General features: G+C 39.7%; 3 protein-coding genes across 3 annotated transcripts in view; 1 reads left to right on the plus strand and 2 right to left on the minus strand.

Moving 5' to 3' along the window:
- Positions 1–7775: 7775 nt before the first annotated feature.
- On the minus strand, positions 7776–13354 carry apom (apolipoprotein M). Its single transcript, XM_024258499.2, has 7 exons — positions 13194–13354; positions 12861–13000; positions 12443–12513; positions 10346–10480; positions 8150–8248; positions 8041–8068; positions 7776–7962 (listed from the first exon to the last, which is right to left on the minus strand). Exons 1-6 carry the CDS (start codon positions 13305–13307, stop codon positions 8055–8057), a joined length of 573 nt encoding a protein of 190 aa, XP_024114267.1. The 5' UTR covers positions 13308–13354; the 3' UTR covers positions 7776–7962; positions 8041–8054.
- Positions 13355–15040: 1686 nt separating this feature from the next.
- Positions 15041–16511, minus strand: glrx3 (glutaredoxin 3). The gene is made up of 2 exons (XM_024258474.2): positions 15377–16511; positions 15041–15290 (listed from the first exon to the last, which is right to left on the minus strand). Exon 1 carries the CDS (start codon positions 16421–16423, stop codon positions 15446–15448), a length of 978 nt encoding a protein of 325 aa, XP_024114242.1. The 5' UTR covers positions 16424–16511; the 3' UTR covers positions 15041–15290; positions 15377–15445.
- The window catches only part of bag6 (BCL2 associated athanogene 6), a 12585-nt gene continuing 9046 nt past the window's right edge, over positions 16460–19998 (plus strand). Inside the window, 7 exon segments of the mRNA XM_024258500.1 lie at positions 16460–16597; positions 17112–17199; positions 17286–17403; positions 18199–18413; positions 19132–19203; positions 19277–19399; positions 19466–19691. Of these exon segments, the coding sequence (XP_024114268.1) occupies positions 17119–17199; positions 17286–17403; positions 18199–18413; positions 19132–19203; positions 19277–19399; positions 19466–19691 (835 nt within the window). The 5' untranslated portion in view covers positions 16460–16597; positions 17112–17118.

The following is a 19998-nucleotide window of genomic DNA, read 5'->3' on the forward strand; positions in this document are numbered from 1 at the left end:
CACAGACATCTGCTCCTTCTGTCAGCGACTGATGCTGACGGCGCTGACAGGGTTTTCCCTTTTACACCAGCACAGAGGAGATGTAAGTTTTTTTCCCTGTTCTCTGCAGAGAGAGTTGTGGTTGAGGAGGAGGGCAGCTGCGGTGTAGGTGGCTCCACTTCTACACAAACACTTTGCATTAAGATAAACCCTAAAGCGCAGAGAGAACAAGTTCTTGGTTCAACTGATCAAACTCAGAGATCTGTTTTCTGTACTTTACAGTCCTCCTCATTAGAAAGTGTCACAACTAAAAGCCCAGGAAGTTAAGTGTGAAGATGTGTGGCCATGAAAAAAGAAGTCAGTGGTGCAGCCCCTCTCTGACAAATAAATGTTTGTCGTGGGTGGTTTGTGATTTCCCACGATTGTAGGTCACAATGCAACAGACAAACATGTCAGGGAATTTTTATTTCTTACTCTAAGATCGTATCTGCACTGACCTAAAGAGGGATAGTGAAACACACTATGTAACACATCCCTCATGTGGTCATCTCACTCTCTTCTACAACATGAAGAAAATCCTGAAGGTTTGCATGAGAGCACACAAGCGTGATGCCGCACACATACATGGCTTTTTCTGTCACAGAGAAGGGACATCACCTTCGGTCTGGAGTTTATTTGAGAGCAGAATGAGTGTAATTGAGAGCTTTAACATTTTAAAGTTCAGCCACTTCTGTCTTATCTAACTTCCCCTGCCCAACACATCTGATAGCATCTCATCTGGAACTTCAATATCAACTGATTACCAGCAAAGTTCTTGATTGTTCGCCTGGTTGTTTTTTTAAGCCCCTTAGCATACAACCGCAGCTAAAACAAAGTGTTGTTCATTAAACAATGAAGAAAACTCTTTAAATAAGTAAATAAAAACGGATCTAAAAAATGATCTAATCAAAGCAGAAGTGGCGCTGACATTGGGATCAACTAGAGAGGGACCATAGGAACTGCTTGGATGAAATGCCATCATTCCTGCTTCCTGGTCTTTCAAAACGTAAAAGTTCATTAATGGATGGAAAATAATAGAGTACTCTCTCTTCTATCTAGGGAAATATCTCTGGTAGCTTTACAGTCATAAAGAAACGGTTTTCTTAGAGTGCAGAACAAAGAGGAACAGAGAAAAAAGAAGCTGCCCTAAAACTGAGTCCTGTGGATCTCCGTCAGACAGAAGCTGGGACAGAATTCCCATCAAAAACTTGAATCTATTATCCAAAGAAGATCTAAAACTAAGCCCAGACATTTGGTCATCCATCCATCTCCTTCCACTTCTCCAGAGCCGGATTGCAGAGGCAGCAGTCCCAATAGAAATGCCCAGATCTTCTACTCCACAGAATATTCCTCCAGTTCTGTCAGGAGAACTCCAAGGTGGTACCACCTCAGCCTGTCTAGAAACATAGATAGCCCCATCAGCGTCTTCGCTCTTCCTCCGGGACGAGCTCATTTTGGGTTACCAAGCTCAGCCTTCTATCTTTTATGGAGGTGCCCAGCAACCCAGCTGAGGAAACTTATTTCAGCTGCTGTTATCCAGGATCCTATGGACATAGATTGACCAGTAATATTAGAAGTCAAGCTTTTTCCTTGTCTCCTTGTTCACAACAAGATTCCATGACACTGAAATTTCTCCACTTGGGGGTCAAACCACCTTTACTGGTCAAGAACCATGGTATTGTGTAACTGAAACTGCCTTAGTGCACATTGAAGATTCTGGTTTGATTAGGCAAACAGAACAACATCATCTGCAAAAATTAGACACAAATTCCCAAACCAGAGTCTCTCTAGTTCTTGATTACTCTTATAAATTCTGTCTATATTAACTATGAACAGAGCTAGAGTCCCAACAAGCGCCGGGAGCAGGTTGTACATATACTGGACAACCCTTTGTTGGGGGTGTCCCAGAGCATCTCTCACGAAACACCATGAGGAACAAGGCTGAATGCCTTCTCCAAATCTAAAAAGGACATGTGGAGTGGATGAGTGAACTCCCATGAACCCTCAAGCACTCTGTGCTAATGTAGAACTGATAAGCTGATCCTCAACTGGGACAAAGATAACACTGGGTTTCCTGAGGAAGACAAACGGATGAATTCTCCTTTCTGGAACCCTGAAATAGACTGTCCTGGGAAGGCTGAGCTGTGTGACCTTCCCATGGCTCACCCTCCCTTCAATTCCCACCTCTTTTTGATTTAATAACAACAAATAACATATTTGTACTTTCAGCTTTATTTCGAGCAGATCATATGTAATAAGTGACAGCTGTAAAACTGTAAACCACAAAAATGAAACATTCAGGGAACCACAGCACAGTAATTCTATGTGTAGTGTTAAATTCCACTGTGATGTTTTCATATTTTTTAATGCAGAACTCAAAAAGTGTGTTTTTGGGATACTTATGTGATGATCTGTGTGCAAATTGATCATTTTTACATTTTTTTTCTCAGAATTTTTAGGAGTTGCTATTATGTGAGGTGAAGAATCAGTGACTTTATTTTAAAAATATATCAAACAATCCAGAAATTTCTACCACATTTAGTGAGTTTCCATGTTTGTTTTGGGACTTCAGTTTGATTTTATGACATCTGATGTTATATGATGGACTCTGAAAGATCTGTAATTTATCAGACAACTGTTTTGGACTTGTAGCTTTCATGAACTAACATTGATCTTAATTTTTATAGTACAAATTCAATAAAGCCCAGTTTACAAGTGAGGCTATCTAAAAGTATTTCAGAAGAGTTCCATCTTTAAACAGATTTATTAAAGGAAGTTATTGTCTAAATGACCCCAGAAAACTCAAATAACACCAGATTATCTCATTTGTGAACAACAATTGTTTGTTTGCTTGCAGAGAAACCAGAGGGACAGACAGTTGAAAACAAATTTCCGTGTCAGACCTACACACTCTTGAACCTCAGTTCCCCCAGGTAATTTCCCCCGTTTGAAGTGTGCGACTCTCTCAAAGGAGTTCACTTCTGACATCCTAAAACAGGTGAGATTCTGAAGGTTGTGGGTAGAATCCTGCACTGACCCACATGAGAATCTTGTGCATTAAAATGCCACCTGTGGGTTCTGTTATGAACTAAAGTAGCATTAGAAGGAAGGGTTTTGATGATGGACAAGTAGGTTTTATATTCTGGTTCAAGGTTTTTAGAGACTGTCAGGAGTAACAAAGACAGCAAATAAAATATGGATGAAGAGTTTTGAGAAAGATAATGAAGAAGCATCAAATGGCTGATTCTAAGCTTTTATTTACAGTTTGAAAATATAGAAATTTCGAAAAAACTAAAAAAACAACATAATTTTCTAACTGTTGTCCAAAACTTTATTTTTTTATTTTTATTTTTTACCTTTTTCACCTTTACAAGTCTCTTTTTTATAGTTTTGAAGTTATCCCTTTATTTAAGCATCACTTTTAGATGTTTCGCCGGACTCTGAGCATAAAAAGCACCACAGCTCCAGGTCACTCAGACCAACAAAAACAGAAAAGCATAGAAAGAGTTCCTACCTCCTGATCTGGAGAATACATGATTCATCAACTAGTTTGGAAAAATCCTCAAGAGGTTTGGACATTATGAAACAAGCTAATAGGAACTTTAGTTTTTCTACATTTGTCCGGACTTTCTCTGCATCACTCTGAGAAAAGAGTTAATGATTTGAGCAAGATCACACAGATAAAAAGTAAGAGATTTACAAGCACTGATCATATAAATGTCCAAATGTATAAAATTAGAACATAGTTATTGTATTTTAACTTAAACACTTCAATATGAACCAATTTATGAGTGAAAAGCAAAAAAAGTTTAAATATCGGATCATTAGAGGTTTTACACAAACATGTTATTTTATCTACTATTTGCTTAAACATTTATTATGCCTTCAAAGTGCAAAGAAAGGGGACCGAGTACAGAGCCTTGTGGCACACATTGACTGATTTTGCTGATACTTTCTTTTCAAAAAAAAAATTTCCATAGAGGGGGAAGCTGTGATGCAGAGGTGGAGCAGCCGATCTTTGATCCAAGGACCGCAGGTTCAGTTCCTGCCTTGTCTTTCCATCTGAATTGGGCAAGACACTAAACCCCACATTGTTCCAGGTTGTAGGTTAAGAGTGGGACCATGACTGTAAAACACTTTGGGCCTTAATCAAGGTACAAAAGTATTATATTAGTTAAATCAATTTACCATTTAAGCTGGAGAGTTAAAGTTGAGTTTTTCTTCTGTTTGTCATAAGGAGGATACATGGACTTAAAGGGTTTATAGGACAGTTGCAAAAAAATTGAAGTGTACAAAATTATTTACAAGCTGATTTACAAATATTCTCACTTTTGATGATTGGAAACAAAAAATAGATTTATTGCCAAAGTAGAAGGGCTGGCAGGACTGAGGAGAAACTTAAGAGTTTATCTTTGTTTTAGCAACTACAGGGTGAGCCATACGTTTCCATACATAGGAGAATGTATCATCTATATATATGTTTTTATACTATATTTTAGACACCCCATAGACCAGGAGTCTGCAACCTCCAGATCCACATGTGGTTCTTTTCTCTCTCCATGGTGGCTCCTTGGCCAAACATAAAATAAGTCATGGAGACAGCTGATCCAGCCATGTCGACCGTCGGAGTCAGCAGCTCCTGCTAATGGCTGCCTAACCTAAAATACCTAAAGGAAACAAATAAACAAAGTGCACAAACTAAAATAACAAATTCAAGCAAGACTGCTGAGGACAAAGAGGGAAAATAGAAAAAAAAGATAAATTAATCAAAACTTGTTTTCTTTTGTTCATGCTAAGAAATAGACATAATTCATGTTATTAATAAAGTAATGAATGCAAATCTAAATTTCTTAAAGGCTTAAGTAAGACTGCGTGGCTCCGTCTAAGCTTCGATCAATAGAAAACGAGTACAAATGGCTCTTTTAGTCTTAAAGGTTCCCCACTCTTGCCCAAAGTGCAACAAACTGAAATTATACTAATGGCTGGATCGGGAAGCAGTCGCATGGTTGCATGAAAGTTTAACAGAAAACATGGAACTGGTCTCACACACAACACTGTGGAAAAAATGTATTTGCACATTTCAGAAAACTGGATCTATTGCAGATCAACTTTGAAGCGGTCCAAAACGTAGGGCCACCGATGAAGACATTAAATAAATAAAAACTAGTTCGATGTAGAATGTTTAGTTTCTATGTATGGAAACTTAAGGCTCAGCCTGTATATCAAAAATGAATCAGAAGAATAAATGACTGTTTTGTCTCAGAAAGCATCAGGACTTGTGGTCTGAAGGGAGAAGTGAAAGTTGTGTCTTTGGACCTGCATTCAGAGTCAGCGACAGTGGAGGAGTCCCTCGGTCCATTTCCATTTCACTTTTCAGTTTTAGGTTTCTCGCTGAATGGGACATTCCCCGCACCGGCTCTCTGTTTTCCTGGATTATTTACACACAAAGTGACACACGCCTACACTTCCAACATGAAAAACAAACGGGGGGCGTGGGCAGCAGGGTGCTCTCCCCTCTTCAACCACAAAAGCTTCCCTTATAGCTATCTGGGCGTGATGAAGCCGCAGGTATGAAAAGTCTGAGATATTTTCAAGCTGCTGGCTGGGACTCAATATTAGAAATGCTGTTTTGGGGCTTAAAAATTAATTCTTTAAGAGCTGTTGTGGATGTGTCTCACACTTCTGCTTTTGTGGCCCCTAAGCAAAATATAACCCAGTAAAGTTCCTTCTAGAGCACATCTCTGCAGGGTATTTCAAGCTGGGATTATTTTTGACTGAAATCTACCTAGAAGGGAATTTATGGATGAAGCTGACATAGAAACAATATAAATATACATTTTAAAATAATCTGGTGAAACCAAAAATTTTTGAGTGTATACTCATTGCAGACAATTCAAAGAAAACAGAATGTATTTCTCTGTTTTTTGGAGGAAAATTCACTGTGTTACCTTAAAGGGGAAAACCTGAAAATAATAGAAGCAAGAAATACAGACACCGTGTCCTAACTAGGTAGCATTTTTTTTTTCAGATGTTCACTTTTGTTCAATAATCCAATATTTCCTGTTTCTATTTGACATTTTTCATCTCTTTTGAGAGTGGATATAATGCAAACGACTTCTAACTTGCAGCTCAGAAGCTCCAGTAAAATATGATTATGTCAGCTATAAGCCCCCTGTAATGAAAAATGTGTTTTTAACATGTTCTTGTGGCATTTTTCTCATGGTGGAGGGTTTGTATGAAATAATTTAAGGTTAAAACTGCATTTCTAATTATTTCTTTTTTTCAAATCGTGTTGGATCAGGAACAGGTTTGAAAAAACTCAGGTTTGTAGCGCTGTAACTGCCAAAGTCTCCCTTCTCTGCAAGAATTCTGTTGCATTGCAGGCAAATAGATCCATTAACATCTTCATTTTCTTTATCTGAGCTGACATCTAGTTCAATACTTTGCAGCTGCATAGCTTCGAAATTGCTCAATTGTTTTTTTCACGCTAAAGTTAGCTTGAGCTTGTGAAGTGCTATAAGATAGCAGGAGAGAGTCTAAATGAAGGGTTGATGGGAAATTAGCCGAGGGTAACTTCTGCGCCTACAGTCTCGCTCACAACTCCTATTGCTCTGTAGAAAATATGTCGTAACCCTTGTGCTATCCTACGTATGTGGATGTTTTATTTTTTTATGATTTTTGATTTTCTCTGGTGTCTGTGACAGACATGAAATCCTCTCCACCTTCATCCACATTTGTCATGAGATGAATAACACGTCTATCTAAGGCCTGGGTCATCTGGACCAAATAAGAAAGCGCAGGAATTATAAAGTGACACGGGATTTTTGCTTCGGGCTAAAAACCGTATATTGATATTTAAAAAGTGTTGTTGGGATGGGATTCTAATAAATTCACTCCTTGGCTGCTTGCATTATTTATTTAACCTTTATTTTACCTGGAAATCCCATTGAGACTACATCTCTTTTTCAAGGGAGACCTGAGAGATTATGCACGATTCACAGCACTGGATTGTGCCGTTTTGTCTCTGGGTTGTCGTTTCACTACTGAATCCAGACCCCCATCCGTGATTTTATATTTGGAACCTGCTCTTGTGGAGCCACAACCATTTCATCTGTTCTTTTCTTTAGACCAGACACTTTAAACCATTGTTAGGATTTCCTTCCATCGACCGTTTCTCTCGGTTGAACATGTACTCTCCAGGGTTTTTCCACCAGTCTTTGTTGCCTCAGATCTACAGCAGGACATTTTAGTAAAAACAAATCTTTCTTTTGGAATCAAGAAAATGTGAGCAGGAGAAGTGAAGAGGTGAAAACTTTTCTTTTCCTTCTTCTCTGCTTCTTTTCTTCAGGGTCAGTGCCTGCAACACCAAACGTCAGCTGTTGTAATGGTGGCTATTTCACTTTCAGTGTAAAAGAAAAAACAAACCAACTGGAGGTGTGAAATCCACACCAATCAGGACGAGGATTTTTCTGGTCTGAAGTGCACTTAAGAGAGATTTACGGGGGATCGTTTGTCTGCAAAGAGTAAAAAACGTTAAAGCTAAAACTAAAACCTGACCTCAAAGTTCAGGATGCATCAAGTAGCAAATGATGGATGGAGACAACCCAATGAACACACAGGATCATTTCTAAACCCCTGAAAAGACACCTGAAGAGCCCAGCTTTGTGATTTAAACCTGCAAACGCCAAGCCTGATCATGCAAACACAACTGTCCTCTTTATTTCACTATTTAGGATGAAATATACAGTACAAAAAAGTGGAAGTGTTCAACTTTATTGCAGAGGACAACAGGAACATGCAAAGCAGATGATGCATTTCTCCACTGGTTTCATCAGAGGAATTCCCCAGGTTTTGTCTTTGTGGCTGGGGACAAGTCCTCCCTGATATGGGAGTTTTACTTTCAATTTCTTTCTTGTTTTATTAGTTTTACTTCCCTACAGCCTCCTGGCAGAACAAACAGGACAAAGTCAGTCAAAAGCATTTCTAAAAAAAAAAGAAAAAAGCTGAAGAGTTGCTGCTTACTTTCATGTCCAAGGTTAGATGCAAAACTCTGCAAATATGGATAAAACATTTTAAAGAAGACAAAAATCAAACTGACACGCTTTACTCTCCCCTCAGAAGTAAGACAAACCTTTCTCTTCTGGTAGGGTGACATGGACCTTCATCTGATGACAAGCAGAGTTTTTAAGAAAAGTAGTCACCACCTCGGAGCTGATGTCTTTCTGCCGAGCTGCAGACAGAACAGACGTCTGGGTGTTAGGAGGGACGTGCACAGAAGATCAGAAGTGACACGTTTTTCAGAGACGATGGCCCAGATTTCCACACGCTGACCACCAACCCTAAAAGGGAATGGCTGGGTTTGAGTTTTGCTCATTCAGCACCTTTGTAAATATCCGTCTGTTCTGTGTTGATCTTCATAGGTAGCTTGAGAGTCGTCATGAAAATGGAACGTACCATTGTTGTGCGTGTGGTAAGTGCATCATCGTCAGGCTATTGGAAATGTCATGAATGCATGAAATGTACGATGACTTTATGACTGCATGCACAGGGTGTGCACGTGATATGTATCTGTGCGATGTCTACACAAACTCTACTTTGATTGACAAATGTAGTCATTTGTAGCAGTCAGGCTGCACACATGGATCACAGGAGGAGTGTGGTCTCCTTGGACACTGGGCAGGATTTAAAAAATGTGTGTAACACTCCTGCATCTCATCTACACACACAAACTGAAGTACCCAAAAGTATCTCAATCATTAACAAATGTAAGCATATATTGAAAAGTGATTCTAGATATTTATTATAATGTGCTTTAGTCTTACCGTATCCTGTATAGAGATTTGGGGTAAAAATGATCAAACTTCACTGTATTCTCTAGCTGTACTTCAGATACATGCCATTAGAACTACTCATAAAGCTGGTTATCTTGAGCATACAAATGAATTCTTTTTTCAGTCTGAAATCCTTAAATTGTACAACCTTGTAAAATGTCAAACTGTACAATTTATGTAAAAGGCTGACCACAATAATTTTCCTTCCAGAAATCAAAAACTGTTTATTGTACGAGAAAATACATATAAGTTGAGGATTTGTAGTGAGTTTAAAATTCAGATGGTGAAGTTTTTGTGTTTTTTTCCAGCATTTTGACATTTAAAAAGCATTACAAAGAACTTTTCATTTTACAAAATACAAGCTCAAAGATTTGTTTGTTATTATGGGATGTTAGGGATTTGTGCTTTAGATGTGTATATGAACTTAAATGTAATGTAAGGGAAATAAAGAGTGATCTTGATATGTGTCAATATGTATGTATGTTTATATAGTGTTATTTCAAATATACTGTGTGAGTTTATGTATGAGTATTGTGCACATTCTTCTCAATAATTATAAATTGTGAGTAGCAACCTTACGGATTCACATTGATAATTGAACAGGGGTGAGATTGTATGAGGTTTTCTTCCTCCCGCTCCCTTTCAAACTGAGACAGAAAGAAAGTTATTTATGCTAACAGCAAGTCTAAGTTTACCTTCTATTATGTGGAAATACTCTTTTGCTGTTTTGAATTTATTGACTGCATATCTTTATTTGGTATTTTTTTTTGTTATGAAATCAATTAATTTTTTTTTTCCTTTTTATGTTTGAAATAAATCTAAATCTACTTCAACCTAACTTACCCTAATGTGTTGTATAAGTGTTCACTAAGACCAGAAGAAAATGTGCATGAACATTTTCTCGCTAGAGGCTCACCAAGCGGTCTAAGCATTTGATATTTGGTGTATTTTTGGTTCAAGTTTGACCATATTTCAGCCGCAGAAAGCTTGTATCCATGAATTATGACGGTACAGTACGGTATGGTATTTTGAGCATATTGTTTAAGCATTTATCTATATGTATTTTTTTTTTACTTTCAAAGACCATCTCTGTAAAATTTAAAATTTATAGCAATATATCAGTTTTTTGAGTATTACATGACAATTGGTTGTACATTATAGTTATATTTATAACAATTGATATTATACATTTACATTATATTTGTAACAATTTAGCTAGTTTTATGTTAATTTGAATTATTGGACATTTTACTGTGTGCTTATTCAGCTGTTAAAGACTTTTATTAGCTGAGACAGCATTTAACTTCAACTTTGGCTACTTTAGTAGAAGATTAAACTTTTAGATTTTAGAGAGGGATGTGTTTTGAGAGGAAACAAACACATTTTCTTTTTGGTTGGCATGAAACTTTTTTTTCCCCAAAGGTAAGTGTGGATCAGACCTCGCTAGCCACAAGCAAAAGTTGCAGTACTGTAAAGGTGTTCCTGATGTGGCTCACCATACAGCATGAATCTGTTCAGGGAGTCGACTGAGTCTGTCCTTCTCAGAGGAGGCTCTACTTCCTGGAAAATGATGCAGTCGAGGCAGTTGGCCCACGTGCCGCTCCAGAACAAGTTCCTGCGAAACGTCCGTCCTGCCACAGCAGACACACATGAGACAAACATGCAGGCAGAAACCTTCAGATTATTAGACATGAGAAATGAAAACACTGAAGGTCGTGACATTATGCACAGATTAAAGCTGATGTGATGCTTTGCTGCAGCTCTACTTTGAAAACATTATAATCTTAGCATCACAATTTAAAACTTCCCCCTTAAGACCCTTTAAGGCAGTCAAACAAAAAATTACAAAGAAAGAAAGAAATTAGCTTTGTGAAAACGTTCTGATATTAGTGTGCAACCAGCATGGAGATGCAAGACCTCTAAAGTGCTGTCTTTACAGTTTTTTTTTTTTTTTTGGATCATCAACCAAAAAGTCCATCAATTTTCTTTACTTTCCCTATTGAGGGGTTGCTGGAGCCTATCTTAAGTGCTTCAGGGCATTGGCAGATCACTTCCTGAACAGTTTGGCAGGAGCACACATGCAACAATTTAGAGTCATTTATCCACCTATGAAATATGTTTTTGAACGGTGAGGAAGCTGGAGTGGCCTGAAAAATGTCAGACATGCACTAAGAGATGACAACCAGCGAGGAAATGAGGCCTTGTTGCTGTGAAGCAGCAGAGATAACCACCACAACCCCCTGCAGATCACGAAAAATACATTTATTTAAATGAATACTGATTTGAGCAGTTTGTCAAACAAACTCTTGTACTGCCCTTCTTTCTATCGTTTTTGGAAGAGAATTGGAAAATTTCCCAGAATGCTTATCACTATCCTGATCGCTGACTGGGGTCTGCCCAATAACTGAGAATTAGAGTTAAAAACCTGAGATTGAATTGTATTAAAACTATTGTTAGTATATTTGTGCGTTAGCGTGTTAGTATGTGTGCTGTAGTGTCTGTGTTTGTGCGTGCCAAAGTATGTGTGGAAGTGTGTATAAGTGGGAGTCTGTGGTGTATTGTGTGTATGCGACTGAGTATGTGTGTGTATAAATGTGTGTGTTGGTATTTGCGTTGGGGTGTGTTAGTGTGTGTGTTGGTATTTGTGTAATTTGGGCTAGTGTGTGTAAGAGAGTGTGCATGTGTGCATAATTGTGTGTGTTGTTGTTTGTTAGTTTGAGTCAGTGTGTGTGGGGGGGTGTGGGTGTGTGTGTGTGTGTGTGTGTGTGCCCATTTGTGTGCATGTGTGTGTTTGCGGATTTGTCGAATGGACTTTGTCTCCACTTTTGCTTTGAATCAGCCAATAAATGTGATTCATCCCGAGAAACAAAAAAAATGCATTCATGTGTGAGAGTCCGTACAGATTTTACAAACGTTTCCATGACAACCAGCTTTTTAAGCCAATTTTTTACCTCTATTTCCATTATGATGTCAAACTTTGATCTGGATGGTGCTTTCCTTTTCTGCACCGTCATGTTTGACGTGAATGTTTACTGGTGTTGTGTGAATGTAAACATTTTTACTTAATGAACAATAGGTTTTGCAGTGTTTCCATTAAGGAATAGAAGTGAAGTTACAAAAACTTTCAAACATCTCTAACGTTGGATGTAAAACCTCTTAGTTTCATTGAGGTATCTGATTGGTCTGTTTATATCTTAAATTAAGAAAAAATATAGAGAAAATTGGAATGATCAAGAATTTTTTTTTTAAAAAAAGTATTAGAGTAAGAATGGTTATTCTGACAAATAGAATGTCCATGTAATAGTTGTTTATTTCTCTATAGAAGTCTATTCGATTTTGACTTCTTGGAGACAGGTCGTACTTCCTGTTTGGAATGCCAGGAGGGAGGAGTCACCAGTCCAGTTCTCATATGCAGTCAATGACCCCAACTTCAAGTTAGGCTCCAGGGTGTAACCCTGGTAATTATATTTCATCTATTTATTTTCTATTTGAAGCATTTGATAGTCCTAGTGAGATCCAGTCATTTAAACGTATGATCCAACTCTTGAACGGTCATTTCAAAGATCTCTGATGTCCTCCAGCTCCAGTTTTACCTTCCATGACCATGTCATCCCTCTCAGGCTGTATGTGATACGTCCAGCTCTGTTTGATGCAGTCATCTCCCCTGCAAAAATAGGTTACAACATTTTAATCAATCTGAATAAATAATAGTTTCCCTTTTAACAAATAGAGAAACACGATTTCATTTTTCTGATAGTTCCTACTGCATCTTTTCTTTCATTGTTTTTACAATGTCCTCTTTCAATCTTTTCTGGTGAATTGATTCAGTTATGGAGTTTTCACTTATATAGATGCAACATTTGATCAAGTCTCCAAACTTCCTTTTTATAGTTTGGCTTATTGTCACTTTACTGATATGAGATACTATCAAACAAAAAAATCTCATCTTTAAGATAATTCCTCACAAGTTTTTGGTATTTTTCCGTTCTAATTGTGTGTTTTTTCCCTCACATGCGCATATTTCCAGTCAGGACCAGCGTATCGTTAGCCGTCTCCTCGATGGTGAAGACCATATTGTCAAAAGCTCTGAACTTCTGGATGTCAGCCTCCTGATGACTGACAGCTGCCTTGAAGTACCACTTTCCCAGATACTGAAATAGAAACAGAAAGGTGGCGTGACACTGAGGTAACAGCAGATGTGTAAAAACCGATGCTGCTTTCATAAACCCACAGCGGGCCGTTCAACAAAGACCACTGACGGAAAAAGTCGAGGGAGTGGAAAGAGCTTCTGTGCTGCAGCCGACCACGTGGATCAAATCACCTTTATATCTGAGGTCTTCTCACCTGCTGATGGTTGATGGTCTTCACCATTAACTGTTGAGGAAGTGAGCAGGGAGCCAAGGCCTGATAGGCCAGAGAATATAAATGCAGAAACCAAGACCAGGCTTCGCTTAACATGTCTGCAGTTGGAATCAAACCTGACTGAACTGAACATCATCCCAGCATGCAACTCAAACAGAGTGTGGGTGTAAGTCAATGATTAACGGGTGTTCCTCAGCTATGACATCTCCAAATAAAACACACAAAATAAGCATTTCAGATAAACACATTTGTGCTGAAGCGAAAGGAATGTCGACGTGGGGATTCAGTCGTCTTCCAAAATCCTCTGAAAGGAGAAAGCCCACCTTGTTTCCACTCTGAGTGAGTCAGCTTCATGTAGGAGGTCGCAGCTTCATTTAAGTAGCTGTTAATTATACTGTCGTCGGTTAAGCGGCGCTGCAAGTTCTCACTGTCAACATTACTATCTTAACCACAAATCATTAACTGCAGGGTGTGGAACAGCAATGCCACACATGGAAGAGCTCAAAGACTACATCAAGACTGGTCAATCGAAAAAAAAAACTGTTTCAAAATCATCTTTTGAGATGAGAGAACTTCTGCATCCATCTCTGTATCCATCCCACAAACAAAAAATGTTCTTTTCAGGGAAACTCTTTTACTGGTTATTACCGGGTCAAAATTTCACATTCTAACATCTAAATCATATTATTTTAGGTTGAGATCTCAGTTCTGATCTGTTCTCTAACATTGACTCATTTCATTTTTCTTTTATGTTTCAGCAACAAGAAACAAAGAAATTACTTAAAAAAATGTCTGAATCACTAAATGAAAAATGTGTTTTTAACATGTTCTTGTGGCATTTTTCTGACGATGGAGGACAGAGAAATCTTTATTCAAATTTTTGTGAATTGGGAACAGACAAAAAAGAAAAAAAAAAAAAGCTTATTTGTGGTGTAAAAACTATGCTGGGTGGACCACAAGCTCTCTGCTCTGGTCTATTCTGATGCATCCACTTGCAGACAAATAGACCAATGAACAGCCAGATAGCTCCAAAATTGCTCGCCATTTTTGTTGCATCTGTAGTTGGGTTGGGGGACTGAGGGGCTGTAAGCTAGCAGGAGAGTGTGTAAACAGAGAGCTCTCAGTTATGGGTGATGAGAAAGGAGGGTAGAGTTGCTCTGGGCAAACATTCTCCCTCACTTAGAGACAAACTCAGAGGTGAGTTTCTAATGAGTACATGCCGCTCTGCAAAAATAATGGAAAACGACACACTGGAAGCACTTTAAAAGTTGATCAAAATATGATTGAAGTGGGACTTTTAGATAGCTCTGTGTTTAACAAAACACTTATAAATTATTATAGTGGTAAAGGAACCTTTTCAAAACTCGTTTACTGTAACACATCTCCCTTTAAGCAGCTTTTAATGAGTAGTTTCTGGCTTAGTGGTTAATGATAAAACATCAATTCAACATTGTATGATTTTTTGATTCAAGTTGATCTGCTGCAGCAGCAGGAGGAGGATCTTATTTTACACAGGTTGGGTTTTATTTTGAAAGGAACTTGTATGTGATGAAGTTAAAATTGTCCTATTCAGAAAAATATAAGCTTTAATTAATTAAAATCTCAATTTTACACATAAAAGGTTTAATGTACACAAAAACATATTTTTTAACATAATGAAGAGTGACTTTATGGCTCTTGTTTTTTTGTTTTTTAGCATTAAAGGTCGCAGACCCCTAGTATAAACTAATATGTTGATGCTTTCATATTTATGTCCACAAGGGGGCGCCAAATAACCCGTGACCACATGCTGACTTCACCAAATGTATTACAAAAACGTGACAATCTGCTGCTTCTCAGAGTTTTATTGAGTGTGAGCTACAATGACTGAGGTTTCTATCATTTCAAAGGAAACCCAGTTTTAACATCTTTTGTAAATCAGAGAATTACAGCCAGTTTTCTGCTTACAGGCAAAAAATAGAAGTTTTATTCTATTTTGATGGGAAATTTATTGTAGGCTGGAATTTGCAGTGAACAGAAGTAGATTTTCAGATTCTCTGGTGAGGATGGATAGTCAGCAGCTTTATGTCATCTGAAAGTCTGTGAAAAAAGAAGAATGTAACCAAGAAATAAGAATGTTTCCACCAAAAATCTGCAGATCAAAGTCAACGTGTGGCTTCTTCGACCTCGTGAGTCCTCTGACAGGTGCAGCAGCTGGTGTAGGCCTGAGCAGTGATGTCTCGTTCCCTGTCCATCTACGACTCTCCCCTCAGCACCGACTCCAGCTCCCCGCTCTCCTTCAGCTCCTTGACTATGTCCAGGCCTCCGATCAGCTCCCCTTTCACGTAGAGCTGTGGATACGTTGGCCAGTTAGAGTACGTCTTGAGGCCCTGGCGGACTTCTTCATCCTGCAGGATGTCAAAGGTGTCAAAATCCACCCCGGCGGTGTTCAGGACCTCCAGGATCTGCCTACTGAAGCCACAGCGCGCCGCCTCCTTGTTACCCTTCATGAACAGCATGACCGGGCTCTGGTTGATGATGGTCTTCAGGCGGTGCTCCAGGGTCACGGCCTTCGGGCAGGTGTTCTCCAGCTCCCCAGACTCGGCCAGCTCCTTCACGATGTCCAGCCCCCCCACCAGCTCTCCATTGACGTACAGCTGAGGGTAGGTGGGCCAGTTGGAGTACGCCTTCAGGCCCTGGCGCACCTCCTCGTCTGACAGGATGTCGAAAGTGCTGAACTGGACGCTGTGCTCCTTCAGCAGCGCCACCATCTGCCGGCTGAAGCCGCAGCGGGGCTCTTGCGTGGAGCCCTTCATGAAGAGCATGCAGGGCGCCGCGTTGATCAGCTTCTTCAGCCGCTGGTTTAAGTCCCCAGCGCCGCCGTCCGCGGCTCCTTGGGGGGATCTGCTGCCTGCCAGGCCCTGAACCTTTTTGGTGAGCTCCGCAGCGTGCGCCCCGTCCAACCGATCCACCTTCTCTCCCCCCTTGAAGAGGATAAACGTGGGGACGGAGGATATGTCATACTTTTCAGACACCTCGGGAACAGCCTCCGCCTCCAGCTTGACGAACGTCGCGTGCGCGTGTTCCTTGGCCAGCTCGGCCATCACTTCGTTCATCTGGCCGCACTGAGGAGCCCATGCCGCCTGGAAATGCACAACCGCGAGGTTTTTTCCAGCTTTCGCGAGGAAATCTTCGAACTGTTGTCGGTTCGTCGCTTCTAGCACATTCGCCATCTTTGCTTCTTTGACCTCGACAGTAGTCCGGTGCCTCTCTGACGTCACATCCGTTTAGCCCTAAAAGCTGTTAGCTGTAGCACAGCCGCGACGCTACGAACAAGTGCTCGGCTCTTAAATATAAGAGCCACCTGCGGACTCTGGATACTTTAAAAACGTTGTATGACTCAAAAGGTGAGCATTTGATGGCGTGACGCTTTAAAAATTTAAATGTTCTGCGCTCAAAGTTGATTAGAAGCTAAAAATAGCAGCTAGCATTTTTAGCTAATCTTTTAGGCTAATTAGACAGTCGACGTTTGTTTAGTTTGTTAAAAAGTTATGTTTCTGAATGCCAAGTGGGCAGATTTTACTTTTTATTTTTTGTTACATTGCATGTCCTAAATCCTAGTTTATTTTTTTAAATCCTTCGTGCCCGATTTTTGCTAATGTAGCCGGGCTAACCGATTTTGACTAACGCTAACAGTAAACTTAAAACAAATCTTCAAATACAATACGGAGTTTTCTCACTGGTGTTCATATCAACTCTGAACATTAGAGAATAATAATCCGTCTTGTCTGTTTTTCTCTGTCAAACAACATGAAACTGTTGAGTAATCTGATGCTTTAACAAGTTCTGTAAAGGCCTTGTGTACGCACATTTTAAAATTCACAAAAACAGAATAATTTATAACAGAATGTACAATTACAGGAACGCTATGGATGAGCAAACTTCAGACATAGAAGTGACGGTCAAAACTCTGGACTCTCAGAGCAGAACCTACACAGTTGGTGCTCAGGTAAATGAAAGTTTCTGCTTTAAATATTTGGATAAATTCATTTTGTCTTTCTTGTTCTGACTCAAATTATTTTCATTGTTTTGCAGCTGACAGTTAAGGAGTTCAAGGAGCACATTGCTCCTTCAGTGGGCATCCCAGTGGACAAACAGAGGCTCATCTACCAGGGCAGAGTGCTGCAGGATGAAAGGACGCTGGCAGACTACAGTTAGTTTAAAAATAACATCTTAAATCTTACTCCTCTTAACCTTCTAGCTCCTTGCTTCAGGGAGTATCACCATCTAAACGCTGATTTACACCAGTCCATCAGCAGAGCTTCTCCGTTGCATTGGCACAAGCAAATAGGCTGTTCATTAACCCATCGCACTGTTTACATCACATCCATCCCTCTGCAACACAACTTTAGGGAGAAGTTTTATTTCTAATTTGTTGACACTGCAAAAAGCTGGAAAATGAGAATCGGGTCTTTATTTCAAAATGAAAACTTATGCTGTAGTTTCAAAACAAAAATGTATATAGTTTTTTTTTTTATATATTTATTTAGGGTGACGTGTCCATGCAATAACGCATGTAACGCTGCTGGTACTACAGGCGTGTTTCTTTGCCGCAGATGACGAAAGTTTAATTTTGGAAGTACATAAATATAACATTTATGACACAAAACATGCATTTTACATTGAAGGACTTTGACGAAGGAGAAGCATGGGGCCAGATTGCTTGCGTTTTGGATGTTTATGACATGGGGGTCATAAACCACTCCTCAGGAATCCAGGGGGAGGGAGGACTATCTGGAGACAATTTAACTAACTGTCATGGGAGGGATTCCCCATTCGACTCACCTCAGACGGACCAGTATAAATCCGGCATAAACTTCTCCTGTGCCTCCTTCTCAGTCACACCAACTATAATTGAATTATAGTTTCTGGTTCCAACTTCTTTGTGTGCTCTTTGGTCACTATTTCCATTTAAGCCATCTGAGCCGGTTTTCTGCTTCTCTTGTAGATGTAGCTGGGAAGGTGATTCACCTTGTGGAGCGGGCTCCCCCTCCACCCTCCCAGCCTGGCGCAGGGTCAGGAGGCACCTCGGCAGAAAGCGGGCAGTCTTCATCCTCCCAGGGATCATCGCAGGTGCCTCCACATGATCGCAATGCCAACAGTTATGTAATGCTTGGAACCTTCAACCTCCCTGTCAACATCATGGATCCGCAGCAGATACAGGTAGGTCTGCATTGTTTGTTTGTATTGTCACGGATTAAGGTAGCGTTGCTCTGCAGATGACAGGATTCCGATTGCCCAACCAAACTCTTTTTGGGCAAGACAAGTTTAAGCTACGGGGTATGAGGAAGGCGTGAGTTCAGACAAGTTGAAACATCACTTTTCTAAACCGATTCCTTCTATCTGCTGTTCTTCAATATGAAGCTCTCTGCCAAATCCAGACTTTGGTAACAATTAAATGTTAGGTTCAAACAAACTGATACATTTCTCTGAAAGGAAGACAAGAGAGGGGTCAGTTCTTAAATCAGACTTTACTTGCACAAGGAGAACAGACAGAGAATGTTCAAACCAGTCTCCACCCGCTTTGAACCTGTAAGAAATGTTTTTTACAAAAGCAGACGAAAAGGAAAAGGGCCAAGTAATTTAGATCAAAATGACATCAAAATCAGATGGCTTCATTAAAAGTGAAAATTAAACCAGAGGGATTGATTTCAGATTTTAAAAGCCTAGATCTAGTCAGTTTATCATGCAGAGAACACATTGCTTTGTGGGATCTTTGTTGTTTCCATCTCAGGTTATCATTGAGTTTTGTCATCCAGTTTTTTCCACAATGTCTAATCACATTGTGTGTGGATTTTTCGATGAAAAAGGACAAAGATGGACGTTAGAACCTTACGTCACTAAATGTATATTAAATCTGTGTGATTCTGGTGTCTCCTAGATGTCTGTTCAGCAGATGGTCTCTGGAATGGGAGAAAATGCAAGAAACGCTCGAGTCACAGCCAGTACTGGAGTAAGAGTCTCCTCCCTTCTGTTCTTTAAAAGCTCCTCAAATACAAAAGAGTGAAAAAAAATGTTTTCTTCAGAGTAATGGGTCCGTAAACGTTCACATCGACATGGACCAGCCGGTGCAGAGCGAGCCCAGGCTGAGGCTGGTCCTGGCTGAGAATCTGCTGCGAGACCTCAATGACGTCATCAGCAGGATGGAGGTGAGCCGCTGCTCCACAGGAGTCTTCATCTCCTAACAGACGTCCACTGACATTCGTCTTTTTTAGGGTCGACAGAGCGACTCCCAAACCTCCCAATCGGAGACGACCTCAGCTGCGGCTCCGCCTCCTCCATCATCTTCATCCACAAGCTCTACTCCTTCTCCCTCCATTCAGCCCATGGACACCTCACCTCCTCCTACAACTCCACCTCCTCCACCGACTTCCTCTGCTCAATCTGAGGGACCCACTCCACAGCCAGGACCCAAGTGAGACATTAAGCTTATGAGAATTTTATTTATTTGGTTGATATGTGAAGACTGTTTGTTTAAGCAGCAAATGGTTCATGAAACCAGTGATGGATTTGAAAAAGTGAAGTTTTCTTTTCCTCACACTTCAGACCAAACATTAGAGTTTATGCCAAAATACTGAAATAATTTAAATTTGATTCACAAATTTATGTTTCTATTCGGATAAATGTTGTTCATATTTGTTATGGGAAAAACTTTCACATGAATGATGGCGTAAACTGAAAACTGAAACTTTTAATTAAAATTGATAAGTTCTTATATTAAAATTAAGTGCAAGTTTTCTTTTTTTTT

Source organism: Oryzias melastigma, linkage group LG16 (assembly GCF_002922805.2).
Source record: "Oryzias melastigma strain HK-1 linkage group LG16, ASM292280v2, whole genome shotgun sequence".
Taxonomy (NCBI): Eukaryota; Metazoa; Chordata; class Actinopteri; order Beloniformes; family Adrianichthyidae; genus Oryzias; species Oryzias melastigma.